This window comes from Haemorhous mexicanus, chromosome 39, assembly GCF_027477595.1.
Source record: "Haemorhous mexicanus isolate bHaeMex1 chromosome 39, bHaeMex1.pri, whole genome shotgun sequence".
Taxonomy (NCBI): domain Eukaryota; kingdom Metazoa; phylum Chordata; class Aves; order Passeriformes; family Fringillidae; genus Haemorhous; species Haemorhous mexicanus.
In genome coordinates this window covers 423,727-449,623 of record NC_082379.1, presented here as the reverse complement: position 1 = coordinate 449,623, position 25,897 = coordinate 423,727, and the positions used below count along the sequence as shown (strand labels likewise).

Here is a 25,897-nt window from a genome sequence, read left to right as displayed (position 1 = left end):
CGCGCTGGCCCTTTAAGCGGAGGCCACGCCTTTTTGCGCTCGCGCAAATGCGCTTGACACGCCCACAGCTCTGCGCATGCGCACTGCGGCCCCTGACAAGCCACGCCCCTTTCCATCGTGAACATAAAAGGCAAGCCACGCCTTCTAGCACTGCGCGCATGCGCTGTGAGACGGTCACGCCCACTTTACCATCAGGCAGCGCGCGCGGGCGGGAACGGAACCGGAAGCGGCCTCAGGAGCCCTCAGGGGCTCCCGGAGCCCCAAAATCTCCCCGGGACCCCCTAAAACCTGCCGGGGACCCCTAAAAACCTCCCCGGGACCCTCAAAAACCTCCCCGGGACCCCCTAAAAACCTCCCCGGGACCCTCTAAAAACCTCCCAGGGACCCCTAAAACCTCCCCGGGACCCTCAAAAACCTCCCCGGGACCCCCTAAAACCGCCCCGGGACCCCCCTAAAACCTCCCGGGGACCCCCAAAAACCTCCCCGGGACCCCCAAAAACCTCCCCGGGAGCCGCTCGGGGCCTGCCAGGGACCCCCAAAAACCTCCCCAGGAGCTGCTCGGAGCCTCCCCGGGACCCTTTGAGGACCCTCCGGGAACCCCAAAAACCTCTCCGGGACCCTCCGGGACCCCTCAGGAGCCGCCGGGACCCCCTCAGGAGCCTCCGGGACCCCTCAGGAGCCTCCGGGCCCTCCCCGGGAGCCGCCGCCATGTCGGACTCCGGGCAGAGCCCCGCCCCCGGCGCGCGGCGCCGCTGCTGGAACCGAGAGAAGGAAACGGAGGGAGGCGGAGAGAGGAGGGTGGGCGGGGCTCGGGGATGATTGACAGCGGTTGTGTGGGGAGTGGGGCGGGGTTGGGATTGATTGACAGTTGTGTGGGGATTGGGGCGGGGTTTGGGATTGATTGACAGTTGTGTGGGGAGTGGGGCGGGGTTTGGGATTGATTGACAGTTGTGTGGGGAGTGGGGCGGGGTTTGGGATTGATTGACAGTTGTGTATGGAGTGGGGCGGGGTTTGGGATTGATAGTGGTTGTTGTAGAGTGGGGCGGGGTTTGGGAATGATTGACAGTTGTATATGGAGTGGGGCGGGGTTTGGATTGATTGACAGTGGTTGTTGTAGAATGGGGTGGGGTTTGGGAATGATTGACAGCCGTTGTGTGGGGAGTGGGGTGGGGTTAGGGAATGATTGACAGCAGTTCCATACGGAGTAGGTTGGGGTTTGGGAATGATTGACAGCAGTTGTGTGGAGTGGGGCAGGGTTTGGGATTGATTGACAGTGGTTGTTGTAGAGTGGGGCGGGGTTTGGGAATGATTGACAGTTGTGTGGAGTGGGGCGGGGATTGGGATTGATTGACAGTGGTTGTGTGGGGAGTAGGGCGGGGTTTGGGATTGATTGACAGTTGTGTGGGGAGTGGGGCGGGGGTTGGGATTGATTGACAGTGGTTGTTGTTGAGTGGCGTGGGGTTTGGGAATGATTGACAGCAATTGTGTGGAGTGGGGCGGGGTTTGGGATTGATTGACAGCAGTTCCATACGGAGTGGGGCGGGGTTTGGGATTGATTGACAGCAGTTCCATACGGAGTGGGGCGGGGTTTGGGATTGATTGACAGCAGTTCCATATGGAGTGGGCTGGGTTTGGGATTGATTGACAGCCGTTGTGTGGAGTGGGGCGGGGATTGGGATTGATTGACAGTTGTGTGGGGAGTGGGGGCGGGGTTTGGGAATGATTGACAGTGGTTGTGTGGGATGGGAGTGGTGGTGGGGCGGGGCTTGTGGTAGGAGGGGCTAATGGGAGATAGGGCGGGGCTTAGGGAAGGTTGACAGCGGCTGCATGGGGCGTGGCTGATTCAAGGGGCGGGGCTTTGATGGGTGTGGTGCATCCTGGGCGTGGCCTAGAGTCCTATAGTGACCCATGAGAGGCACGGCAGAGGGTGTGGCAATACCTCAGTGGGCGTGGCTGTTTATGAGCATGATGGGTGTGGCCTCTCTGACCCTGCCCCGCCCACAGGAGCTGGGGGAGGAGCCAGCGGGACCCCTGCAGAAGACGCCAATCATCCTGGCCAAGCCCCCCGCTGAGCGGGTAAGCCTGGGGGGGCGTGGTCACCATCCAAGGGGGCGTGGCTACATGGAAAAGCGGGAGTGTGCCCTTCCACCCCGTGTGGCCACGCCCCATGACGTCATTTCCCATTTCCCGCCAGCAGCAGCCGCCTCCGGCCGCCCCCAAGGCGGGGCCAGCGCAAGCCCCGCCCCCTCCTGCACCGGCCCCGCCCATCGTGCTGATGAAAGCGCGGGGAGAGGAGGGGCGAGGAGGGGGCGGGGCTTCGGTGACAGCAGGGGAAGGGCCACAGCAGGCTCCGCCCACCGAGAGAGAGGGGCCACGCCCCACCCAGCCTGTCTATCAACTGCACAGCCGGGGATTGGCCCCGCCCGCCGCGCTGGACCGTGAGTGGGCGGGGCTTAAAGGGGTGGGGTCAGAGGTTAGGGTGTGGGAGGAGCTAAAATGGGCGGGGTTTGAGTGGGCGTGGCTAGTTTGAAGGGATTGGGTGAGGACACATTGGGGTTTGAGGGGGCGTGGTCTTTTGGAGTGACTATGGATGGGTGTGGTCGTAGTGGGCGGGGCTAAATGGGAGGGGTTGAGGGGATTGGATGAAGAAGATGGGCGTGGTTTGAGCTGGGTGTGGTCTAGGAGTAGCCTCCCCTTGTGGGCGGGGCTAAAAGATGGCACTCAAGGAGATTAGACAGAAAAATGGGCGTGGCTTTGTGTGGGGGTGTGGCCATGGTTGGGTGTGGCCACTCTGGGTGTGGTCACAGTTTGTGGGCGGGGCTAAAGGATGCAGCCCAAGGGAGATTGGTTGCCAAAAAGGGGTGTGGCTTGCTGTGGGGGTGTGACCACACCTTGTGGGCGTGGCCACGTTGAGCCTCTCAAGGCGTTGAGGCGCTAAAACGGGCGGAGCTTAACCGGGGCGGGCGCGGCTGCAGCGCTAATTAGCAAAGAGGGGCGGAGTTGTGGGGGTGTGGGCGTGTCCCCAGAGTGGGCGTGTCCCTCCTGGCCCCTCCCCCAGCCGCCCAGGCCCAGGCCCGGCTGGCGGCGCCCGAGAAGATGAAAACCAGCATCAAACTGGTGGACGAGCAGATGAACTGGTGCGACAGCGCCCTCGAGGTGGGCGGGGTCTGGCGCGGTGGGCGGGGCCGGGGGCGGGGTCAGGGCCCTCCCAGTGACTCCCAGTTTGTCCCAGTTCCTGCTGGAGCAGACGGACGTGCTGGTGGTGGGGGCGCTGGGGCTGCAGGGCACCGGGAAATCCACGGTGATGTCACTGCTGGCCGGGAACCAGCCCGAGGAGGATCCGCGGTACTGGGGGGACTGGGATAAACTGGGAGGGACTGGGAGGGACTGGGAGGGACTGGGAGGGACTGGGGGGGACTGGGAGGGACTGGGATAAACTGGGAGGGACTGGGAGGGACTGGGAGGGGACTGGGAGGGGATTGGGAGGGAACTGGGATGGGAATGGGAGGGACTGGGATAAACTGGGAGGGACTGGGAGGGACTGGGAGGGACTGGGGGGGAACTGGGAGGGGTTACTGGTCCATACTGGTTTATACTGGTCCATACCGGTCCGTACTGGTCCGTACTGGTTTATACTGGTTTATACTGGTCTGTACTGGTTTATACCGGTCCATACTGGTCCATACTGGTTTATACTGGTCCATACTGGTTTATACTGGTCCATACTGGTTTATACCGGTCCATACTGGTCCGTACTGCTCCATACTGGTCCATACTGGTTTATACTGGTCCGTACTGGTTTATACCGGTCCATACTGGTCCATACTGGTCCATACTGGTCCATACTGGTCCGTACTGGTCCATACTGGTCCATACCAGTCCATACTGGCCCATACTGGTCTGTACCGGTCCGTACTGCTCCGTACTGGTTTATACTGGTTTATACTGGTCCATACTGGTCCGTACCGGTCCATACTGGTTTATACTGGTCCCTACCGGTCCATACCGGTCCGTACTGGTCCATACTGGTCCATACTGGTCCGTACTGGTCCGTACTGGTCCATACTGGTCCGTACCGGTCCGTACTAGTCCGTACTGGTCCGTACTGGTCCATACTGGTCCATACTGGTCCGTACTGGTCCCTACCGGTCCATACTGGTCCATACTGGTCCGTACTGGTTCCCAGCTCCTTCGTGTTCCGGCCGCAGCCGCCGGAGCTGCGCGAGAGGGGCGGGGCCCAGACCGGCGGCATCGACCTGTTCGTCACCCAGGAGCGCGTGCTCTTCCTGGACACCCAGGTAATTAACAGCAATTAACCCCCATCAGCGCTAATTAGCATCAGTCAGCCCCCAGCCCCCCGCCGTGGGCCCGCACCTGCCTCTAATTGCCGTTAATTAGCACTAATAACCTCCTAATACTGATTATCAGCTGAAACGTTGGTTAATTAAAAAGCAATTAAAGTGGTTTAGGGCTAATTAATGCTATTGGTTGAGTAATTAAAGTTAATTGAGCTTTAATTGTTTGGTTAATAGCATTAATTAGCCCTAAATCATTTTAATTGCACTTAATTGGCTTTAATTAGTTCACAAATAGCAGTGTTTACACAAAAAATGTCTTAATTATGCTTAATTGAGTTTAATTGTTACTCCCAATTACCATATTTGTTCTAATTACCATAATTACCAATTACAGCAATTATCTACTGTAATTACCATATTTGTTATAATTATCACACGTAATTATTTATCTTAATCACCTTAGTTAATTACCCTAATTACAATAATTACTCTAATTACCATAATTACCAGTTACAGTAATTATCTACTGTAACTACCATATTTATTCTAATTATCATAAATAATTACGATATTTTAATTACCTTAGTTAATAAATTATTCTACTTACAATAATTAACCTAATTACCATAATCCTCCTCATTAATCCTCTTTTCCCCGCCCCCTCATTAGCATACCAAGGTGTGGGCGTGGCCTCACTGACCCCACCCCTCATGGCCACACCCTCAGCCCCCTTTCCCCGCCCCCTCATTATCATACCGGGTTCTGGGCGTGGCCTAACCGACTCCTCCCATCGTGGCCACGCCCCCAGCCCATCCTAAGCCCCGCCCACCTGGATCACCTGATCAACAACGACCGGAAGCTCCCACCTGAGTTCGCTCTGCCCCACGCCTACGTGGAGACCCAGGTGAGGGCGGGGCCCAGGGGGCGTGGGTTATGCTAATGAGGCGGGGGTTATGCTAATTTATGCAAATTAGTCGCTGCAGATCGCCGCCTTCCTGTTCACGGTGTGTCACGTGGTGCTGCTGGTGCAGGATTGGTTCACGGACCTGGGGCTCTACAGGTGACACCAAACGGGGGAAAGGGACCCAAAATGGCCCAAAAACGGCACAAAAAATGACCCAAAAATGAGCCAAAAAATGACACAAAAAATGATCCAAAAAATGACCCAAAATGAGCCAAAATCGGCTGGAAATGGACCCAAAAACGACACAGAAATAATCCAAAAATGACCCAAAAAATGACATAAAAATGACCCAAAAATGACAGAAAAATGACCCAAAATGAGCCAAAATCGGCTGGAAATGGACCCAAAAACGACACAAAAATGATCCAAAAATGACACAAAAAATGAGCCAAAATTAGCTGGAAATGGACCCAAAACCGACACAAAAATAATCCAAAAATGACACAAAAATTGACCCAAAATGAGCCAAAAAATGAGCTGGGAATGGACCCGGAAATGACAGAAAAATGATCCAAAAATGACAGAAAAATGACCCAAAAAATGACCCAAAATGAGCCAAAATTGGCTGGAAATGGACCCAAAAAAGACACAAAAATGGCCCAAAAAATGACCCAAAAAAAGACCCAAAAATGACCCAAAATGAGCCAAAATTGGCTGAAAATGGACCCGGAAATGACACAAAAATAATCCAAAAAATGACCCCAAAAAATGACCCAAAATGAGCCAAAATCGGCTGGAAATGGACCCGGAAATGACACAAAAATAATCCAAAAATGACACAAAAATGACCCAAAATGAGCCAAAATCGGCTGGAAATGGACCCGGAAATGACACAAAAATGACCCAAAAATGACCCAAAATGAGCCAAAAATGAGGCAAAAAATGAGTTCGGAATGGACCCAAAAAAGACACAAAAATGACCCAAAAACGACAGAAAAAATGAGCCAAAAAATGACCCAAAATGAGCCAAAAAATTGGCTGGAAATGGACCCAGAAGTGACACAAGAATGACCCAAAAATGACAGAAAAATGACCCAAAAAATGACCCAAAAAATGATTCAAAATGAGCCAAAATCGGCTGGAAATGGACCCGGAAATGACACAAAAGTGGCCCAAAAATGACCCAAAAAATGACCCAAAAATGACAAAAAATGAGGCAAAAAATGAGTTGGGAATGGACCCGGAAAAGACACAAAAATGGCCCAAAAGTGACAAAAAATTGACCCAAAATGAGCCAAAAAATGAGCTGGGAATGGACCCAAAAATGACACAAAAATGGCCCAAAAAATGACCCAAAAAATGACCCAAAAATGACCCAAAATGAGCCAAAAAATGAGCTGGGAATGGACCCGGAAATGACACCACAATAATCCAAAAATGACACAAAAATTGACCCAAAATGAGCCAAAATCGGCTGGAAATGGACCCGGAAATGACACAAAATTAATCCAAAAATGACCCCAAAAATGACCCAAAAATGATCCAAAAATGACAGAAAAATGACCCAAAAAATGATCCAAAATGAGCCAAAATTGGCTGGAAATGGACCAGGAAATGACCCAAAAAATGACACAAAAAATGACACAAAAATTTACCCAAAATGAGCCAAAAAATGAGCTGGAAATGGACCCGGAAATGACACAAAAGTGGCCCAAAAATGACCCAAAAAATGACCCAAAAATGACAAAAAATGAGGCAAAAAATGAGTTGGGAATGGACCCGGAAAAGACACAAAAATGGCCCAAAAAATGACACTCAAATGAGCCAAAAATGAGCCAAAAAATGAGCTGGAAATGGAGCTGGAAATGACACAAAAATGATCTAAAAATGACCCAAAAAATGACACAAAAATGACCCAAAATGAGCTGGAAATGGACCCAGAAATGACACAAAAATGACACAAAAATGACACAAAAAATGACACAAAAAATGACACAAAAAATGAGCAAAATTGGCTGGAAATGGACCCGGAAATGACACAAAAATGATCCAAAAATGACAGAAAAATGACCCAAAAATGACCCAAAATGAGCCAAAATCGGCTGGAAATGGACCCGGAAATGACACAAAAGTGGCCCAAAAATGACACAAAAATTGACCCAAAATGAGCCAAAAAATGAGCTGGAAATGGACCCGGAAATGACACAAAAATGGCCCAAAAAATGACACAAAAAATGACCCAAAATGAGCCAAAATCGGCTGGAAATGGACCCGGAAATGACACAAAAATGACCCAAAAAATGACCCAGAAAATGACACAAAAATGACCCAAAAAATGACCCAAAAATGACAAAAAATGAGCCAAAATCGGCTGGAAATGGACCCAAAAACGACACAAAAATGATCCAAAAATGACACAAAAAATGAGCCAAAATTAGCTGGAAATGGACCCAAAACCGACACAAAAATAATCCAAAAATGACACAAAAATTGACCCAAAATGAGCCAAAAAATGAGCTGGGAATGGACCCGGAAATGACAGAAAAATGATCCAAAAATGACAGAAAAATGATCCAAAAATGACCCAAAATGATCCAAAAATGACAGAAAAAATGACCCAAAGTGACCCAAACTGCCCCAAACCCCCCAGAACTGCCCCCCCCCAACTGCCCCCCCCCCCCACCTGCCCCACCCCCATAACTGCCCCTCCCCCCCCCCAGGTTCCTGCAGACGGCCGAGATGGTGAAGCCGCCGACGCCGTCGCCGAGCCACGACTCGAGCGGGGCCGGGCCCGAGGAGCCCTCGGAGTACTACCCGCACCTGGGTGAGGCCTGCGGCTAATTAACAGAGTGCTAATTAACCCACAGCTCGTTAACCTAGCGATAATTAACCTGGGGATCCTGAATTTAGAGATTCTGACCCAAAATCCCCCAGGATCCTGACCCAAAATCCCCCAAAATCCCCCCAAAATCTGATCCTAAGGAGCCTGACCCGCACCTGGGTGAGGCCTGGGGCTAATTAACCCACAGCTAATTAACAGAGTGCTAATTAACCCAGAGATCGTTAACCCAGAGATCGTTAACCTGGGGATCCTGAATTTAGAGATTCTGACCCAAAATCCCCCAGGATCCTGACCCAAAATCCCCCCAAATCTGATCCTATGGACCCTGACCCGCACCTGGGTGAGGCCTGCGGCTAATTAACCCACAGCTAATTAACAGAGAGCTAATTAACACACAGCTAATTAACCCACAGCTCATTAACCCAGAGATCGTTAATCTAGAGATCATTAACCAAAGGATTCTGACCCAAAATCCCCCAAAATCCCCCCAAAATCTGATCCTAAGGAGCCTGACCCGCACCTGGGTGAGGCCTGGGGCTAATTAACAGAGTGCTAATTAACCCACAGCTAATTAACCCAGAGATCGTTAACCTAGGGATCCTGAATTTAGAGATTCTGACCCAAAATCCCCCAAAATCCCCCCAAAATCTGATCCTATGGGCCCTGACCCCCACCTGGGTGAGGCCTGGGGCTAATTAACAGAGAGCTAATTAACCCAGAGCTAATTAACCCACAGATCGTTAACCTAGCGATAATTAACCTGGGGATCCTGAATTTAGAGATTCTGACCCAAAATCCCCCAAAATCCCCCCAAAATCTGATCCTAAGGAGCCTGACCCGCACCTGGGTGAGGCCTGCGGCTAATTAACAGAGTGCTAATTAACCCACAGCTAATTAACATAGCGATAATTAACCTGGGGATCCTGAATTTAGAGATTCTGACCCAAAATCACCCAAAATCCCCCCAAATCTGATCCTAAGGAGCCTGACCCACACCTGGGTGAGGCCTGCGGCTAATTAACAGAGTGCTAATTAACACACAGCTAATTAACCCAGAGATCGTTAACCTAGGGATCCTGAATTTAGAGATTCTGACCAAAATCCCCCCAAAATCTGATCCCATGGACCCTGACCCGCACCTGGGTGAGGCCTGCGGCTAATTAACAGAGTGCTAATTAACCCAGAGATCGTTAACCCTGAGATCGTTAACCGAGGGATCCTGAATTTAGAGATTCTGACCCAAAATCCCCCCAAAATCCCCCAAAATCCCCCCCAAAATCTGATCCTAAGGACCTGGGTGAGGACCTGACCCGCACCTGGGTGAGGCCTGCGGCTAATTAACAGAGTGCTAATTAACCCACAGCTAATTAACATAGTGATAATTAACCTGGGGATCATTAACCAATGGATCCTGACCCAAAATCCCCCAAAATCCCCCCAAAATCTGATCCTAAGGGCCCTGACCCGCACCTGGGTGAGACCTGCGGCTAATTAACAGAGAGCTAATTAACCCACAGCTAATTAACATAGCGATAATTAACCTGGGGATCCTGAATTTAGAGATTCTGACCCAAAATCACCCAAAATCCCCCCAAATCTGATCCTAAGGAGCCTGACCCACACCTGGGTGAGGCCTGCGGCTAATTAACAGAGTGCTAATTAACCCAGAGATCGTTAACCCAGAGATCGTTAACCTAGAGATCATTAACCAATGGATCCTGACCCAAAATCCCCCAAAATCCCCCCCAAATCTGATCCTAAGGGCCCTGACCCGCACCTGGGTGAGGCCTGGGGCTAATTAACAGAGTGCTAATTAACCCACAGATCATTAACCCAGAGATCGTTAACCTGGGGATCCTGAATTTAGAGATTCTGACCCAAAATCCCCCAAAATCCCCCCAAAATCTGATCCTATGGAGCCTGACCCGCACCTGGGTGAGGCCTGGGGCTAATTAACCCACAGCTAATTAACACACAGCTAATTAACCCAGAGCTCATTAACCCAGAGATCGTTAACCTAGCGATAATTAACCTGGGGATCCTGAATTTAGAGATTCTGACCCAAAATCCCCCCAAAATCTGATCCTATGGAGCCTGACCCGCACCTGGGTGAGGCCTGCGGCTAATTAACACACAGCTAATTAACCCAGAGATCATTAACCCAGAGATCGTTAACCTAGAGATCCTGAATTTAGAGATTCTGACCCAAAATCCCCCAGGATCCTGACCCAAAATCCCCCAAAATCCCCCCAAAATCTGATCCTAAGGAGCCTGACCCGCACCTGGGTGAGGCCTGGGGCTAATTGACACAGAGCTAATTAACCCAGAGATCATTAACCTAGCGATAATTAACCTGGGGATCCTGAATTTAGAGATTCTGACCCAAAATCCCCCCAAAATCTGATCCTATGGAGCCTGACCCGCACCTGGGTGAGGCCTGGGGCTAATTAACACAGAGCTAATTAACCCAGAGATCATTAACCCAGAGATCATTAACCCAGAGATCATTAACCCAGAGATCGTTAACCTGGGGATCCTGAATTTAGAGATTCTGACCCAAAATCCCCCAAAATCCCCCCAAAATCTGATCCTAAGGAGCCTGACCCGCACCTGGGTGAGGCCTGCGGCTAATTAACAGAGAGCTAATTGACCCAGAGATCATTAACATAGCGATAATTAACCTGGGGATCATTAACCAATGGATCCTGACCCAAAATCCCCCAAAATCCCCCAAAATCTGATCCTAAGGGCCCTGACCCGCACCTGGGTGAGACCTGGGGCTAATTAACCCACAGCTAATTAACCCAGAGATCATTAACATAGCGATAATTAACCTGGGGATCCTGAATTTAGAGATTCTGACCCAAAATCCCCCCAAAATCTGATCCTAAGGGCCCTGACCCGCACCTGGGTGAGGCCTGGGGCTAATTAACACACAGCTAATTAACCCAGAGCTAATTAACCCAGAGATCATTAATCTAGAGATCGTTAACCAATGGATCCTGACCCAAAATCCCCCAAAATCTGATCCTATGGGCCCTGACCCCCACCTGGGTGAGGCCTGGGGCTAATTAACAGAGAGCTAATTAACCCAGAGCTCATTAACCCAGAGATCGTTAACCTAGCGATAATTAACCTGGGGATCCTGAATTTAGAGATTCTGACCCAAAATCCCCCAAAATCCCCCCAAAATCTGATCCTAAGGAGCCTGACCCACACCTGGGTGAGACCTGGGGCTAATTAACACACAGCTAATTAACAGAGTGCTAATTAACCCACAGATCGTTAACCCAGAGATCGTTAACCTAGGGATCCTGAATTTAGAGATTCTGACCCAAAATCCCCCAAAACCCCCCCAAAATCTGATCCTAAGGAGCCTGACCCGCACCTGGGTGAGGCCTGCGGCTAATTAACACAGAGCTAATTAGCATATAGGTAATTAACCTAGAGATCATTAAGCTGGAGCTAATTAAGCTGTAGATAATTAGCCCATGGATAATTAATCTAGAGATGATTACGCCATAAATCCTGACCCGATAGACCTGACCAAGGGGCCCCCAGGTGTGCCCAGCTGTGCCCAGGTGTGCCCAGGTGTATCCCAGGTGTGCCCAGGTGTGCTCAGGTGTATCCCAGGTGTGCCCAGGTGTGCCCAGGTGTGCCCAGGTGTGCCCAGGGGTATCCCAGGTGTGCCCAGGTGTATCCCAGGTGTGCCCAGGTGTATCCCAGGTGTGCCCAGGTGTGCTCAGGTGTATCCCAGGTGTGCTCAGGTGTATCCCAGGTGTGCCCAGGTGTATCTCAGGTGTGCCCAGGTGTGCCCAGGTGTATCTCAGGTATGCCCTGGTGTATCCCAGGTGTATCCCAGGTGTGCCCAGGTGTGCCCAGGTGTATCCCAGGAGTGCCCAGGTGTACCCAGGTGTGTCTCAGGTGTGCCCAGGTGTGCCCAGGTGTGCCCAGGTGTACCCCAGGTGTGTCCAGGTGTGCCCCAGGTGTGCCCCAGGTGTGCCCAGGTGTATCCCAGGAGTGCCCAGGTGTACCCAGGTGTGCCCAGGTGTGCCCAGGTGCCCTGTACCTGTGCCCAGGTGCCCCATTAACCCCTCGTTTCCCGCAGTGTTCGTGCAGACCCGCGCCCCCCCCCGAGTGTTTCTCCCCGCGCCGCCTGGGGCAGATGCAGCGCGTGCTCGGCCGCCTGATGGCGCACTCGCGCCTCAAGTACCGCGGTGATTTTGGGGGGATTTGGGGGGATTTGGGGATTTTGGGGGGGTTTGGGGGGTCCTGAGGGGTCCCAGGTGGGATTTGGGGGGGGGGTTGGGGGGATTTTGGGGGGATTTTGGGGGGGATTTTGGGCGTGCTCGGCCGCCTGATGGCGCACTCGCGCCTCAAGTACCGCGGTGATTTTGGGGGGGTTTGGGGGGATTTGGGGATTTTGGGGGGTCCTGAGGGGTCCCAGGTGGGATTTGGGGGGAGTTTGGGGGAGTTTGGGGGGATTTGGGGGGATTTTGGGGGGTTTTGGGGGGATTTTGGGGGATTTTGGGCGTGCTCGGCCGCCTGATGGCGCACTCGCGCCTCAAGTACCGCGGTGATTTTGGGGGGGTTTGGGGATTTTGGGGGGTCCTGAGGGGTCCCAGGTGGGATTTGGGGGGATTTTGGGGGGTTTTGGGGGTCCCGGGGGGATTTTGGCTGGGTGTGAATTTTGGATGAATTTTGGGGTAAATTTGGGCTGATTTTGGGTGAATTTGGGGGTAATTTTGGCTGATTTTGGCTGATTTGGGCTGATTTTGGGTGAATTTTGGGTGAATTTTGGGGTGAATTTTGGGCTGATTTGGGGTGAATTTTGAGGTGAATTTTGGGCTGATTTGAGGTGAATTTTGGGGTGAATTTAGGGCTGATTTGGGGTGAATTTTGGGGTGAATTTTGGGCTGATTTTGGGTGATTTGGGGTGAATTTTGGGGCAACTCTGGCTGATTTTGGGCTGATTTGGGGTGAATTTTGGGGTGAATTTTGGGCTGATTTGGCGTGAATTTTGGGGTGAATTTTGGGCTGATTTGGGGTGAATTTTGGGGTGAATTTTGGGCTGATTTGGGGTGAATTTGGGGTGAATTTTGGGCTGATTTGGGGTGAATTTTAGCCTGATTTGGGGTGAATTTTGAGGTGAATTTTGGGGCAATTTTGGCTGATTTTGGGGTAATTTTGGGTGAATTTTGGGGTGAATTTTAGGCTGATTTGGGGTGAATTTTGAGGTGAATTTTGGGCTGATTTGGGGTAAATTTTGGGGTGAATTTTAGGCTGATTTGGGGTGAATTTGAGGTGAATTTTGGGGCAACTCTGGCTGATTTTGGGTGAATTTTGGGTGAATATTGGGTGAATTTTAAGCTGATTTGGGTGAATTTTGGGGTGAATTTTGGGGCAACTCTGGCTGATTTTGGGCTGATTTGGGGTGAATTTTGAGGTGAATTTTGGGCTGATTTGGGGTGAATTTTGAGGTGAATTTTGGGCTGATTTTGGGTGAATTTTGGGGCAATTTTGGCTGATTTTGGGCCCTCGGTGTGCCCCAGGCTCGCTGTCCATGCGGGAGCTGCTCCCCTCCCCCCCGGCGCCCCCCCCGCCCCCCCCGAGCCCGAGGTCAACCTGTTCCTGCTGCCCCCCCTGGAGGAGGAGCCCGAGGACGCCCTGCCCCGAGGTGAGACCAGTACAAACCAGTATAAACCAGTATAGACCAGTACAGACCAGTACAAACCAGTATAAACCAGTACAGACCAGTATAAACCAGTACAGACCAGTATAAACCAGTATAAACCCCCATAGGTGGGGGAGGGGCGCTGTTCCCTGCCCTGCCCCCATTCCAGAGCCGGGAGGGGGAGGGGATGAGCCAGCCCCAGTATAGACCAGTATAGACCAGTATAAACCAGTATAAACCAGTACAAACCAGTACAAACCAGTATAAACCAGTACAAACCAGTACAAACCCCCACAGGTGGGGGAGGGGCGCTGTTCCCTGCCCTGCCCCCATTCCGAGGCTGGGGGAGGGGGAGGGGATGAGCCAGCCCCAGTATAAACCAGTATAACCATTATAAACCATCATAACCATTAAAAACCAGCACAAACCAGTACAAACCAGTAAAACCAGTGTTCCCACAGGTGGGGGAGGGGCGCTGTTCCCTGCCCTGCCCCCATTCCAGGGCCGGGAGGGGGAGGGGATGAGCCAGCCCCAGTATAAACCAGTATAAACCAGTGTAACCCATTATAACCATTATAAACCATTATAACCAGTGCAAACCAGTACAAACCAGTCAGCTGTGCACTCCCACAGGTGGGGGAGGGGCGCTGTTCCCTGCCCTGCCCCCATTCCGAGGCTGGGGAGGGGGGAGGGGATGAGCCAGGCCCAGTATAAACCAGTATAAACCAGTGTAACCCATTATAACCATTATAAACCAGTACAAACCAGTACAAACCAGTAAGCTGTGCACTCCCACAGGTGGGGGAGGGGCGCTGTTCCCTGCCCTGCCCCCATTCCGGAGCCGGGAGGGGGAGGGGATGAGCCAGCCCCAGTATAAACCAGTATAAACCAGTGTAACCCATTATAACCATTATAAACCATTATAACCAGTGCAAACCAGTACAAACCAGTAAGCTGTGCACTCCCACAGGTGGGGGAGGGGCGCTGTTCCCTGCCCTGCCCCCATTCCAGGGCCAGGAGGGGGAGGGGATGAGCCAGCCCCAGTATAAACCAGTATAACCATTATAAACCATCATAATCATTATAAACCAGCACAAACCAGTACAAACCAGTAAAACCAGTGTTCTCACAGGTGGGGGAGGGGCGCTGTTCCCTGCCCTGCCCCCATTCCGGGGCCGGGGGGGGCTCGGGGGGCTCCTGGCCCGGCTCAGGGGGAGGGTCCTGGCGGCCGCTCGCTCCCAGTTATCGCACAGCCTGCTGACCGAGAGGAACTGGTGAGACTGGGAGGGACTGGGAGGGACTGGGGGGGACTGGGAGGGACTGGGAGGGACTGGGAGGGACTGGGGGGGGATTGGGATGGACTGGGAGGGGATTGGGAGGGACTGGGAGGGACTGGGAGAGGACTGGGAGGGACTGGGAGGGGATTGGGAGGGACTGGGAGGGGACTGGGAGGGACTGGGATGGACTGGGAGGGACTGGGAGGGACTGGGAGGGGATTGGGGGGGACTGGGAGGGACTGGGAGGGGACTGGGAGGGACTGGGAGGGACTGGGAGGGGACTGGGATGGACTGGGAGGGACTGGGAGGGACTGGGAGGGGATTGGGGGGGACTGGGAGGGACTGGGAGGGGACTGGGAGGGACTGGGAGGGACTGGGAGGGGACTGGGATGGACTGGGAGGGACTGGGAGGGGACTGGGAGGGACTGGGAGGGACTGGGAGGGGACTGGGATGGACTGGGAGGGACTGGGAGGGGACTGGGAGGGGACTGGGAGGGACTGGGAGGGGACTGGGAGGGGACTGGGGGGGGCTGGGAGGGGATTGGGAGGGGACTGGGGGGGGCTGGGAGGGACTGGGGTGGACTGGGATAAACTGGGAGGGACTGGGAAAGGGTTAAAGGGGGATTTGGGGTTACTGGTTTATACTGGGAGGGACTGGGAGGGGACTGGGATAAACTGGGAGGGGGTAAGAAGAGGATTTAGGGTTACTGGTTTATACTGGGAGGGAGTGGGAGGTGATTGGGAGGAACTGGGATAAACTGGGAGGAGGTTTGGGGTAACTGGGAGGGCATTTCTTAACCTGTACTGGTCCATACTGGTCCGTACTGGTCCATACTGGTCCATACTGGTCCGTACTGGTGGCAGGTTCCATTACGCCGCCCGCATCTGGGACGGGGTGAAGAAATCCTCGGCCCTGGCCGAGTACGGCCGCTTACTGGGCTGAACTGGGAGCACTGGGAGGCTCCCCCCGCGCCAATAAACCGCCGAAACCGCTTCGTCTCGCTCTTAATTAGCGCCACGTCTTAATTAATTACCCCACTTAAAGCTTAATTAGGTGTAATTACCTCAGGGAGGTTGAATTGTCTTCGCTCCGCCCCTTTCCCCTCACGGCTTCCCGCGCTTGGAAAAGGGCGGGAAAACACCCACCCCCACGCCCCACGTGACCATAGAGGCGGGAGGACTTGCGGGCTAGAGCGCCCCGCGCGCATGCGCAGAAACAGCGGGAGGACCGCGTGAAACCATAGAGTTGGGGGGGGATGTTTGGCAGAGCGCCTCCTCCATGAGGGAGCTCTGAGGCGGCTTCCGGTGGAGCTCTGAGGGGGTTTCCGGTGGAGCCGTGAGGCGGCGGGGGCGGCCATGGCGGAGATTCCGTTCACACGGGTGGTGTCGGTGACCAGCGCGGATCCGGTGGGTCCAGAGGGGTTCGGTAGGAGCGGGAGGAGGTTCCGGTACCGGGGGAAGGGGTCGTTGTTGAGGCTCCGGTGCGTCCGCAGCGCCACCCGGCGGAGAATCTGCTGCGGCCCGAAGATGGCGGGAAGTGGAGGGGAGCGGCGGCGGGGGAGAAACAGCTGAGTGTGGTGCTGGAGGTGGGACTGGGATGGACTGGGAGGGGGTTTGGGGGTACTGGTTTATACTGGGAGGGACTGGGATGGACTGGGAGGGGATTTGGCGGGGGACTGGGATGGACTGGGAGAGACTGGGAGGGACTGGGATGGACTGGGAGGGGATTGGGGGGGACTGGGATGGACTGGGAGGGACTAGGATGGACTGGGAGGGGATTTGGGGGTACTGGTTTATACTGGGAGGGACTGGGAAAGGGTTAAAGGGGGATTTGGGATTACTGGTTTATACTGGGAGGGACTGGGATGGACTGGGAGGGGATTGGGGGGGACTGGGAGGGGAATGGGAGGGGATTTGGGGGAACTGGGATAAACTGGGATGGGATTTGGGGGGACTGGGAGGGACTGGGAAAGGGTTAAAGGTGGATTTGGGGTTACTGGTTTATACTGGGAGGGACTGGGAGGGGATTTGGGGTTATTGGTTTATACTGGGAGGGACTGGGGGGGATTGGGAGGGGATTGGGCTGAACTGGGATGGACTGGGAGGCACTGGGATGGACTGGGAGGAACTGGGATGGACTGGGGAGGTTACTGGTGTGAACTGGTGTGAACTGGTGCCAGCTGGGCGACTCCCGGCCCATCCACTCCCTGCACGTCGGCAACGACGGCGCCGCCTTCGTGGAGGTGCTGCTGGGCTGCTCGGCCGGGGGCGACTTCCAGGTGAGCCCGAGGGCACCTGGGGGCACACCTGGGCACAGCTGGGGGCACCTGGGTACTGCTGGGGGCACCTGGATACACCTGAGTACAGCTGGGGGCACACCTGGGCACAGCTGGGGACACCTGGGCACACCTGGGGGCACAGCTGGGGGCACCTTGGCACACCTGGGGACACCTAGTCACACCTGTGAGCACCTGGGCACAGCTGGGGGCACCTGGGTACAGCTGGGGACACCTGAGAACACACCTGGGGGACACCTGGGCACAGCTGGGGCCACCTGGGTACTGCTGGAGACACCTGGGCACACCTGGGCACACCTGGGGGCACAGCTGGGCACAACTGGGGCCACCTGGATACAGCTGGGGACACCTGGGCACACCTGGGGGCACAGCTGGGGGCACCTTGGCACACCTGGGGACACCTAGTCACACCTGTGAGCACCTGGGTACAGCTGGGGGTACAGCTGGGGGCACCTGGGTCTTACCTTAGCCTTACCTGGGCACATTCAGGTTCACCGTTGGCACACTTGAGCCATACCTGAGCCCACCTGGGCACTCCTGAGGCACCCCTGGGCACACCTGGGGGTTACCTGGGCATAGCTGGGGCATACCTGGGGTCACCTGGAGCACACCTAGGCCTTACCTGAGCCCACCTGGGCACACCTGAGCTCACCTGAGGCACCCCTTGGGTTACCTGGGCATAGCTGGGGCATACCTGGGGTCACCTGGGCACTCCTGAGCCCACCTGGGCACACCTGAGCCTTACCTGAAGCACACCTGTCCCTCACCTGTCCCAGGTGCTGCTGCCCCTGCGCGGCGCTGATGTCGCCCAGCGAGAGCCGGGAGGGGGCGGGGCCAAGCCGGGTGCGGTTCTTCGGGCCCGAGGCATTGGTCAAACGTCCGGCCACGCCCACGGCCAGGTGTGACCGCCTGCAGGTGGTGCTGAGCCAGCCCTACTGCCAGGTGAGCGCACCTGAGGGGGTCAGAGCTCACCTGGGGGGGGTCAGAGCTCACCTGGAGCTCACCTGGGGAGGGGTCAGGGCTCACCTGGGCAGGACTCACCTGTTGGCCCCGCCCCCAGAGCCGCCCCTACGGCCTCGCTTTCATCCGAGCGTTCGCTGCCCCCCGAGAAGGGCGAGGACCCGCCCCCGGCCCCGGTGGAGTGACCAATGGGGGGACCGGGAGTGACCAGGGAGTGACCAATGGGGGACCAGTGACCCTACTGACCCCTGAGTGACCCCTGAGTGACCCTGAGTGACTTCTGAGTGACCCTGAGTGACCCCTGAGTGACCCCTGAGTGACCCCTGAGTGACCCTGAGTGACCCTGTGTGACCCTGAGTGACCCTGAGTGACCCCTGAGTGATCAGTGACCCCTGAGTGACCCTGAGTGACCCCTGAGTGGCCTCTGACCCTGAGTGACCCTGAGTGACCCCTGAGTGACCCCTGAGTGACCCCTGAGTGACCCTGAGTGACCCTGGGTGACCCCTGAGTGACCCTGAGTGACCCCTGAGTGACCCCTGAGTGACCCTGGGTGACCCCTGAGTGACCCTGAGTGACCCCTGAGTGACCCTGAGTGACCAATGAGTGACCCCTGAGTGACCCCTTGACCCCGATTGACCCCTCTGGCCCCTCCCCCCCCCCAGGTTCGCCGCCTGGGTCCCTTCACGCTGCGGGAGGAGGGGGAGGGGAGCCCCCGGCGCCCCCCCGGGGCCCTGTTCTACCAGCGCCCCTCCCCCACCCCAGGTAAGGCCCTGCCCCTCCCCCACCCCAGTTAAGCCCCTCCCCCACCTCAGCTAAAGCTCCTCCCCCACTCCAGTTAAGCCCCACCCCCACCTCAGGTAACACTCCTCCCCCACCCCAGTTAAGCCCCTCCCCCACCTCAGGGAAAGCTCCTCCCCCACCCCAGTTAAGCCCCTCCCTCACCTCAGGGAAAGCTCCTCCCCCATCCCAGTTAAGCCCCTCTCTCACCTCAGGGAAAGCTCCTCCCCCACCCCAGTTAAGCCCCTCCCCCACAGGGAAAGCTCCTCCCCCACCCCAGTTAAGCCCCTCCCTCACCTCAAGGAAAGCTCCTCCCCCACCTCAGTTAAGCCCCTCCCCCACCTCAGTTAAGCTCCTCCCCCACCCCAGTTAAGGCCCCTCCCCCACCTCAGGGAAAGCTCCTCCCCCACCCCAGTTAAGCCCCTCCCTCACCTCAGGGAAAGCTCCTCCCACCTGCCCCTCCCCCACCCCAGCTAAGCCTCTGCCCCTCCCCCCCAGCCCCCGCCCAGCCCCCCCCCGGGCCCAGCTACGCCATGGCCGCCCTGCAGGAGAGCAGCAGTGACGTCACTCAGGTGAGGGCACACCTGGGGGGGCCCCAAAACACACCTGAGACACACCTGGGGACCCCAAAACACACCTGAACCCCCCCAAAATCCCACCTGGGACCCCCCAAATCCCACCTGGGGATCCGAAACTCCACCTGGGACCCCCAAAATCTCACCTGGGGACCCCAGACCCCACCTGGGCACACCAAACTCCACCTGGGACCCACCAAATCCCACCTGGGACCCCCAAATCTCACCTGAAACCCCCCAAATCTCACCTGGGACCCCCAAACCCCCCCAAAATCCCACCTGGGGACCCCAGACTGTACCTGGAGACCCTAAAATCCACCTGGGGACCTTAAGCCTCACCTGGGACTCCCCAAACTCCACCTGGGGACCCCAAACTCCACCTGGGACCCCCCAAAATCCCACCTGGGACCCCCAAAATCTCACCTAGGGACCCCCAACCCCCCCAGAATCCCACCTGGGGACCCCAAACTCCACCTGGGACCCCCAAACCTCACCTGGGACCCCCCAAATCCCACCTGGGACCCCCAGCCTCACCTGGGACCTCCCAAACCTCCACCAAAATCTCACCTGGGGACCCCAAACTCCACCTGGGGACATCAAACCTCACCTGGGACTTCCCGAAACCCCCCCAAACTCCACCTGGGACCCCCCCAAACGCCCCCAGATTCCACCTGGGGACCCCAAACTCCACCTGGGGACCCTAAAATCCACCTGGGGACCTTAAACCTCACCTGGGACTTCCTAAATCTCACCTAGGGGCCCTAAAATCCACCTGGGACCCCCAACACCCCCCCAGAATCCCACCTGGGACACCCCAAACCTCACCTGGGACCCTCCAAACCCCACCTGGGGACCCCAAACCCCACCTGGGACTCCCCAAACCCCCCCAAAATATCACCTGGGGACCCCAAACCTCACCTGGGACCCCCCAAATCCCACCTGGGACCCCCAGCCTCACCTGGGACCTCCCAAAGCCCCACCAAAATCTCACCTGGGGACCCCAAACCGCACCTGGGACCCCCCAAACCCCACCTGGGTCCCCCCCAAACCCCACCTGGGACTCCCCAAACCTCACCTGGGACCTCCCAAAGCCCCACCAAAATCTCACCTGGGGACCCCAAACCGCACCTGGGACCCCCCAAACCCCACCTGGGACCCCCCAAACCCCACCTGGGACCCCCCAAATCCCACCTGGGACACCCCAAACCCCACCTGGGACCCCCCAAATCCCACCTGGGACCCCCAGCCTCACCTGGGACCTCCCAAACCTCCACCAAAATCTCACCTGGGGACCCCAAACCGCACCTGGGACCCCCCAAACCCCCCCAAAATCCCACCTGGGACCCCCTCAAAACCTCACCTGACCCCTCCCCCCTCTTTTTCCTCCCCACAGCCCCCCAAGCGCCGCCTCCCCTCCCCCACCAGCACCAACGGCACCCCCCACCCCAAAAAACCCAAACAGACCCCCCCGAAAAACCCCAAAACCCCCCCGAAAAAAACACCTGGACCCCGCCCCCCAAACCCGGGTGGGCGTGGCCCCGACTCGGGGGGCGGGGCTCCCATCTTGGGGGGCGTGGTGCTGGCCCTGAGCGGGTTCCAGAACCCTCTGCGGGGTCACCTGAGGGCGGCGGCCACGGCCCTGGGGGCGGAGTACCGGCCGGACTGGACACCTGAGTGCACTCACCTGGTGTAGGTGACCCCTCCCCCCGGCTTACCTGAGAGGCCACGCCCCCTTCTGCGTGGCCACACCTCTTTTTGGCGAGGTCGTGCCTCTTTATGGGGTGGTCACGCCTCGTTTGGAGGTGGCCACGCCCATTTTTTGGCGGGGTGTTACCTGTGCCAGGTGCGCCTTCCCGAGGACGCCGAAAGCGGCGCGGGCGCGGCAGAGGGGCGGGGTCGTGGTGGGAGCCAGGTGGATTTGGGAGTGTCAGAAGCAGGGCAGGAGGCTGAGCTGCGGGCCGTGAGTATGGCTGGGCACACCTGGGCACACCTGGGCTCACCTGGGCTCACCTGGGCACACCTGGGCTCACCTGGGGGTGGGAAAATGGGGAAATTTGGGGGGAAAATGGAGATTTTGGAGGGTTTGGGCTCACCTGGGGGCAGGTGGGAGGGATGGAAACACACCTGGGCACACCTGGGCACACCTGGGCTCACCTGGGCTCACCTGGGGATGGGAAAATGGGGAAATTTGGGGGGGAAATGGGGATTTTGGAGGGTTTGGGCTCACCTGGGGGCAGCTGGGAGGGGTAGGAAGACACTTGGGCACACCTGGGGATACCTGGGGGGATGGAAACTCACCTGGGCACACCTGGGGGTGGGAAAATGGGGAAATTTGGGGGGGAAATGGAGATTTTGGAGGGTTTGGGCTCACCTGGGGGCAGCTGGAGGTACCTGGGGTGATGGAAACTCACCTGGGCACACCTGGGGATGGGAAAATGGGGAAATTTGGGGGGAAAATGGGGATTTTGGGGGTTTTGGGCTCACCTGGGGGCAGGTGGGAGGGATGGAAAGACACCTGGGCACACCTGGGGATACGTGGGGGGATGGAAACTCACCTGGGCACACCTGGGGATGGGAAAATGGGGAAATTTGGGGGAAAAATGGAGATTTTGGAGGGTTTGGGCTCACCTGGGGGCAGGTGGGAGGGATAGGAAGACACCTGAGCACACCTGGGCTCACCTGGGCGCACCTGGGGATGGGAAAATGGGGAAATTTGGGGGGAAAATGGAGATTTTGGAGGGTTTGGGCTCACCTGGGGGCAGCTGGGAGGGGTAGGAAGACACCTGGGCACACCTGGGCTCACCTGGGCGCACCTGGGGATGGGAAAATGGGGAAATTTGGGGGAAAAATGGAGATTTTGGAGGGTTTGGGCTCACCTGGGGGCAGGTGGGAGGGATGGAAACACACCTGGGCACACCTGGAGATACCTGGGAGGGATAGCAGCACACCTGGGCGCACCTGGGCTCACCTGGGGATGGGAAAATGGGGAAATTTGGGGGGAAAATGGAGATTTTGGAGGGTTTGGGCTCACCTGGGGGCAGGTGGGAGGGATGGAAACACACCTGAGCACACCTGGGGATATCTGGGAGGATGGAAACTCACCTGGGCACACCTGGGGATGGGAAAATGGGGAAATCCGGGGGATATTTGGGTGAAAAATGAAGATTTTGGGGGTTTGGGGTCACCTGGGAGGGGTTGAAAGACACCTGGGCACACCTGGGATGGGAAAATGGGGTAATTTGGGGGGAAAATGGAGATTTTGGAGGGTTTGGGCTCACCTGGGCACACCTGGAGGTACCTGGGCACACCTGGGGGCCCCCGGGAGTGGAAAAATGGGGGAAAATGGCAAAAGTTTGGTGAAATTTGGGTGAAAAAGGGAGATTTTGGGGGGTGTGAGCACACCTGGCTAGGCCACGCCCCTTTGGACACACCCACCTGGGAGGGGCTAAGTTGAGGCCACACCCTCAAGTGGGCGTGGATCCAGCTTTGCCCCTCCCCCAGGTATCTCCTGGATGGCTCCGCCTCCTCTGAAAGCGAGGGGGAGGAGCCTGAGGATGCCCCCGCCCCCTTCACGCCCCTCCCCCAAGGTAAAGAAAGGGGCGGGGCCTCCTCAGCTGGACGCGCCCAGGACTCCTCCCCCTGCAGCGCCGGCCACGCCCCCTGAGTCAGGTGGCAGCGAGGGCCAATCAGAGGAGTGAGTTCAGCGTGAGGGGGCGGGGTCTGACATGGGATGGGTGTGGCCGTTTTTAAATGGGTTGTGGTCACATCTTAAGTGGGTGGAGTCACTTGGGGTGGGTGGGATCATACAACAGGTGGGCGTGGTTACAGAAAAGGTGGGTGGGGCCACATCTTAGTGGGCGTGGCCAGACCTGAGGGGGCGTGTTCACATGTTAATCCAGTTGGGCATGGCTGAGTGGGCGTGGTCACACAATAAATGGGCGGAGCCACTCCTAAAGTGGGTACCATCACACAGAAAATGGGTGTGGTCACACCTGAGGTGGGCGTGGCCATACCTGAGTTGGGTGTGGTTACACCTGAGGTATGTGAGGTCACACCCAAAGTGGGCGTGGTTGCCCTATTTGCAGTGGGCGTGGTCAAACTCAACTAGTCTGGGGGGGTCCCACCTCAAGTGGGCGTGTCCCCCTCGAGGTGGGCGTGGTCCCCCTGGAGGTGGGCGTGTCCCCACCTGTCCCCTCCCCCCAGCACCGACCCCTACGGCGGCTCCACCGAGGAGAACAGCGAGGACGAGGAGGGGGCGGGGCCGCCCATCCCCCCCCTGCCCGGTGCGTGCCCCTCCCCCGCGGCCCCTCCCCCCTCCCCGCCCCTGACCACGCCCCTCACTGGCCCCTCCCCCCACAGATTTTTTTGAGGACAAAAAATTCTTTTTGCACGGCGACTTCCCGGAGGGGGAGGGGCGGCGGCTGCGGCGGCTGGTGGTGGCGTTCGGGGGGTGAGCGACAAACTGGGGGGACTGGAGGGACTGGGAGGGACTGGAGGGGATTGGGGGGGGACTGGGAGGGACTGGGATGGGACTGGAGGGACTGGGAGGGGACTGGGGGACTGGGAGGGACTGGGAGGGGACTGGGAGGGACTGGGGGGGGATTGGGAGGGACTGGGAGGGACTGGGATGGACTGGGAGGGGACTGGGAGGGACTGGGAGGGACTGGGAGGGGGCTGGGATGGGTTAGAGGGGGATTTGGGGTTACTGGTTTGAACTGGTTTGGACTGGGATGGGATTTCGGGGAGGACTGGGACTGGAATTTTGGTTACTGTCCATACTGGTTTGTACTGGTCCGTACTGGTTTGTACTGGTCCGTACTGGCCCATACTGGTTTATACTGGTCCCGTACTGGTTTTTACTGGTCTATACTGGTCCGTACTGGCCCATACTGGTCCGTACTGGTCCATACCGATCTGTACTGGTCCTTACTGGTCCATATTACTCCATACTGGTCCATACTGGTTTATACTGGTCCGTACTGGTCCATACTGGTTTGTACTGGTCCATACTGGTCCATACTGGTCCGTACTGGTTTATACTGGTCCGTACTGGTCCATACTGGTTTGTACTGGTCCATACTGATCCATACTGGTCCATATTAGTCCATACTGGTTTATACTGGTCCGTACTGGTCCATACTGGTCCGTACTGGTTTATACTGGTCCGTACTGGTCCGTACTGGTCCATACTGGCCCATACCAGTCCATACTGGTCCGTACTGGTTTGCAGCTCCCTGGCTCCCTACATGGACGAGTCGGTGACGCACGTGGTGACATCACAGGACTGGGACCCCCGCCTTCGAAGAGGTGTGGCCTCATGAGGGGGCGTGGCTTAGCTTGGAACCCAACCAAGCCCCGCCCTCTTCTAACCCCAAGCTCCGCCCCTCAGGCGCTGGAGCTCCGCCCCTCGCTGGTGTTCGTGCGTCCCCATTGGCTGCTGCTCTGCGGGGAGCGACAGCGCCCCCTGCCGGCCCAGCCCTACCTGGTGACGTCAGCGATGACGTCATCATCGCGGCAGTGACGTCCTCGGCAAGGACACGCCTCCCCCGCTAAGCCACGCCCCTTTTGTTGAGGTCAAATAAAGCGCATTTGGGTAGAGATGAAAGAGTTAATTAATGGGGGTGGGGCTTGGGGTGGGCGGGGCTACTTAAAGGGGCGGGGCTTTCTTAAAGGGGCAGTGTCCGTTTAATAAATTGTGTAAAAATGTATAAATAAAAATGTAAATAATAAAATATAAACTTGAATAGAGAAAAATTTAAAAACATAAATTAAAATATCAAAATTTAAAGGTGTGAGATGTAAATAGTAAAGTATAAAAATGTAAAGATCAAGAGAATAAAATATAAATTTTAAAATATTTAAATATAAATCCAAAAATTTAGAATATTATTAAAAGTATGAAATATAGACAGATAAAACATAAATTTAACAATTAGAAATAATACTGATATAAATATAAAATATAAATACGCATATATAAAATAATAATATTAAAATATAAAATATAGAAATATAAAATAGAACATAAATAAATAAAAATATTTAAAAAATATAAATATAACAAGTATGAAATATAAAAACAATATAAAAATAAAAATTATAATAATGAAATGCAATAAATAAGTATAAAAATGGGATATAATAAAAAATTATATTTGTTATAATTTTATTTAACTTTTAAAAAATATTTTTAATATATTCATATGCATTTTTACTTATATTTGGATTTGAAATATTTTTTATATATTTATATGCACTTTTAATATAAATATATTTTTATTATATATTTATTT

General features: G+C 55.4%; 2 protein-coding genes across 2 annotated transcripts; both read left to right on the top strand.

Moving 5' to 3' along the window:
- Positions 1–134: 134 nt before the first annotated feature.
- On the top strand, positions 135–16,004 carry SMG9 (SMG9 nonsense mediated mRNA decay factor). The gene is given in 17 exon segments (XM_059872864.1): positions 135–267; positions 310–415; positions 501–798; positions 2,005–2,076; positions 2,195–2,438; positions 3,059–3,156; positions 3,233–3,345; positions 4,187–4,298; positions 5,107–5,202; positions 5,273–5,358; positions 7,923–8,026; positions 12,153–12,172; positions 12,174–12,261; positions 13,597–13,616; positions 13,619–13,721; positions 14,851–14,992; positions 15,860–16,004. Coding segments are annotated over 17 exon segments (1,890 nt in total). The 5' UTR covers positions 135–158; the 3' UTR covers positions 15,939–16,004.
- Positions 16,005–16,201: 197 nt separating this feature from the next.
- XRCC1 (X-ray repair cross complementing 1) lies at positions 16,202–25,209 on the top strand. The gene is given in 17 exon segments (XM_059872853.1): positions 16,202–16,205; positions 16,314–16,402; positions 16,489–16,581; positions 17,176–17,276; positions 18,072–18,234; positions 18,353–18,433; positions 18,915–19,014; positions 19,528–19,601; positions 20,998–21,293; positions 21,448–21,564; positions 23,106–23,163; positions 23,165–23,298; positions 23,808–23,887; positions 23,964–24,054; positions 24,835–24,895; positions 24,897–24,911; positions 24,994–25,209. Coding segments are annotated over 17 exon segments (1,689 nt in total). The 3' UTR covers positions 25,126–25,209.
- The last annotated feature ends 688 nt before the right edge of the window (positions 25,210–25,897 follow it).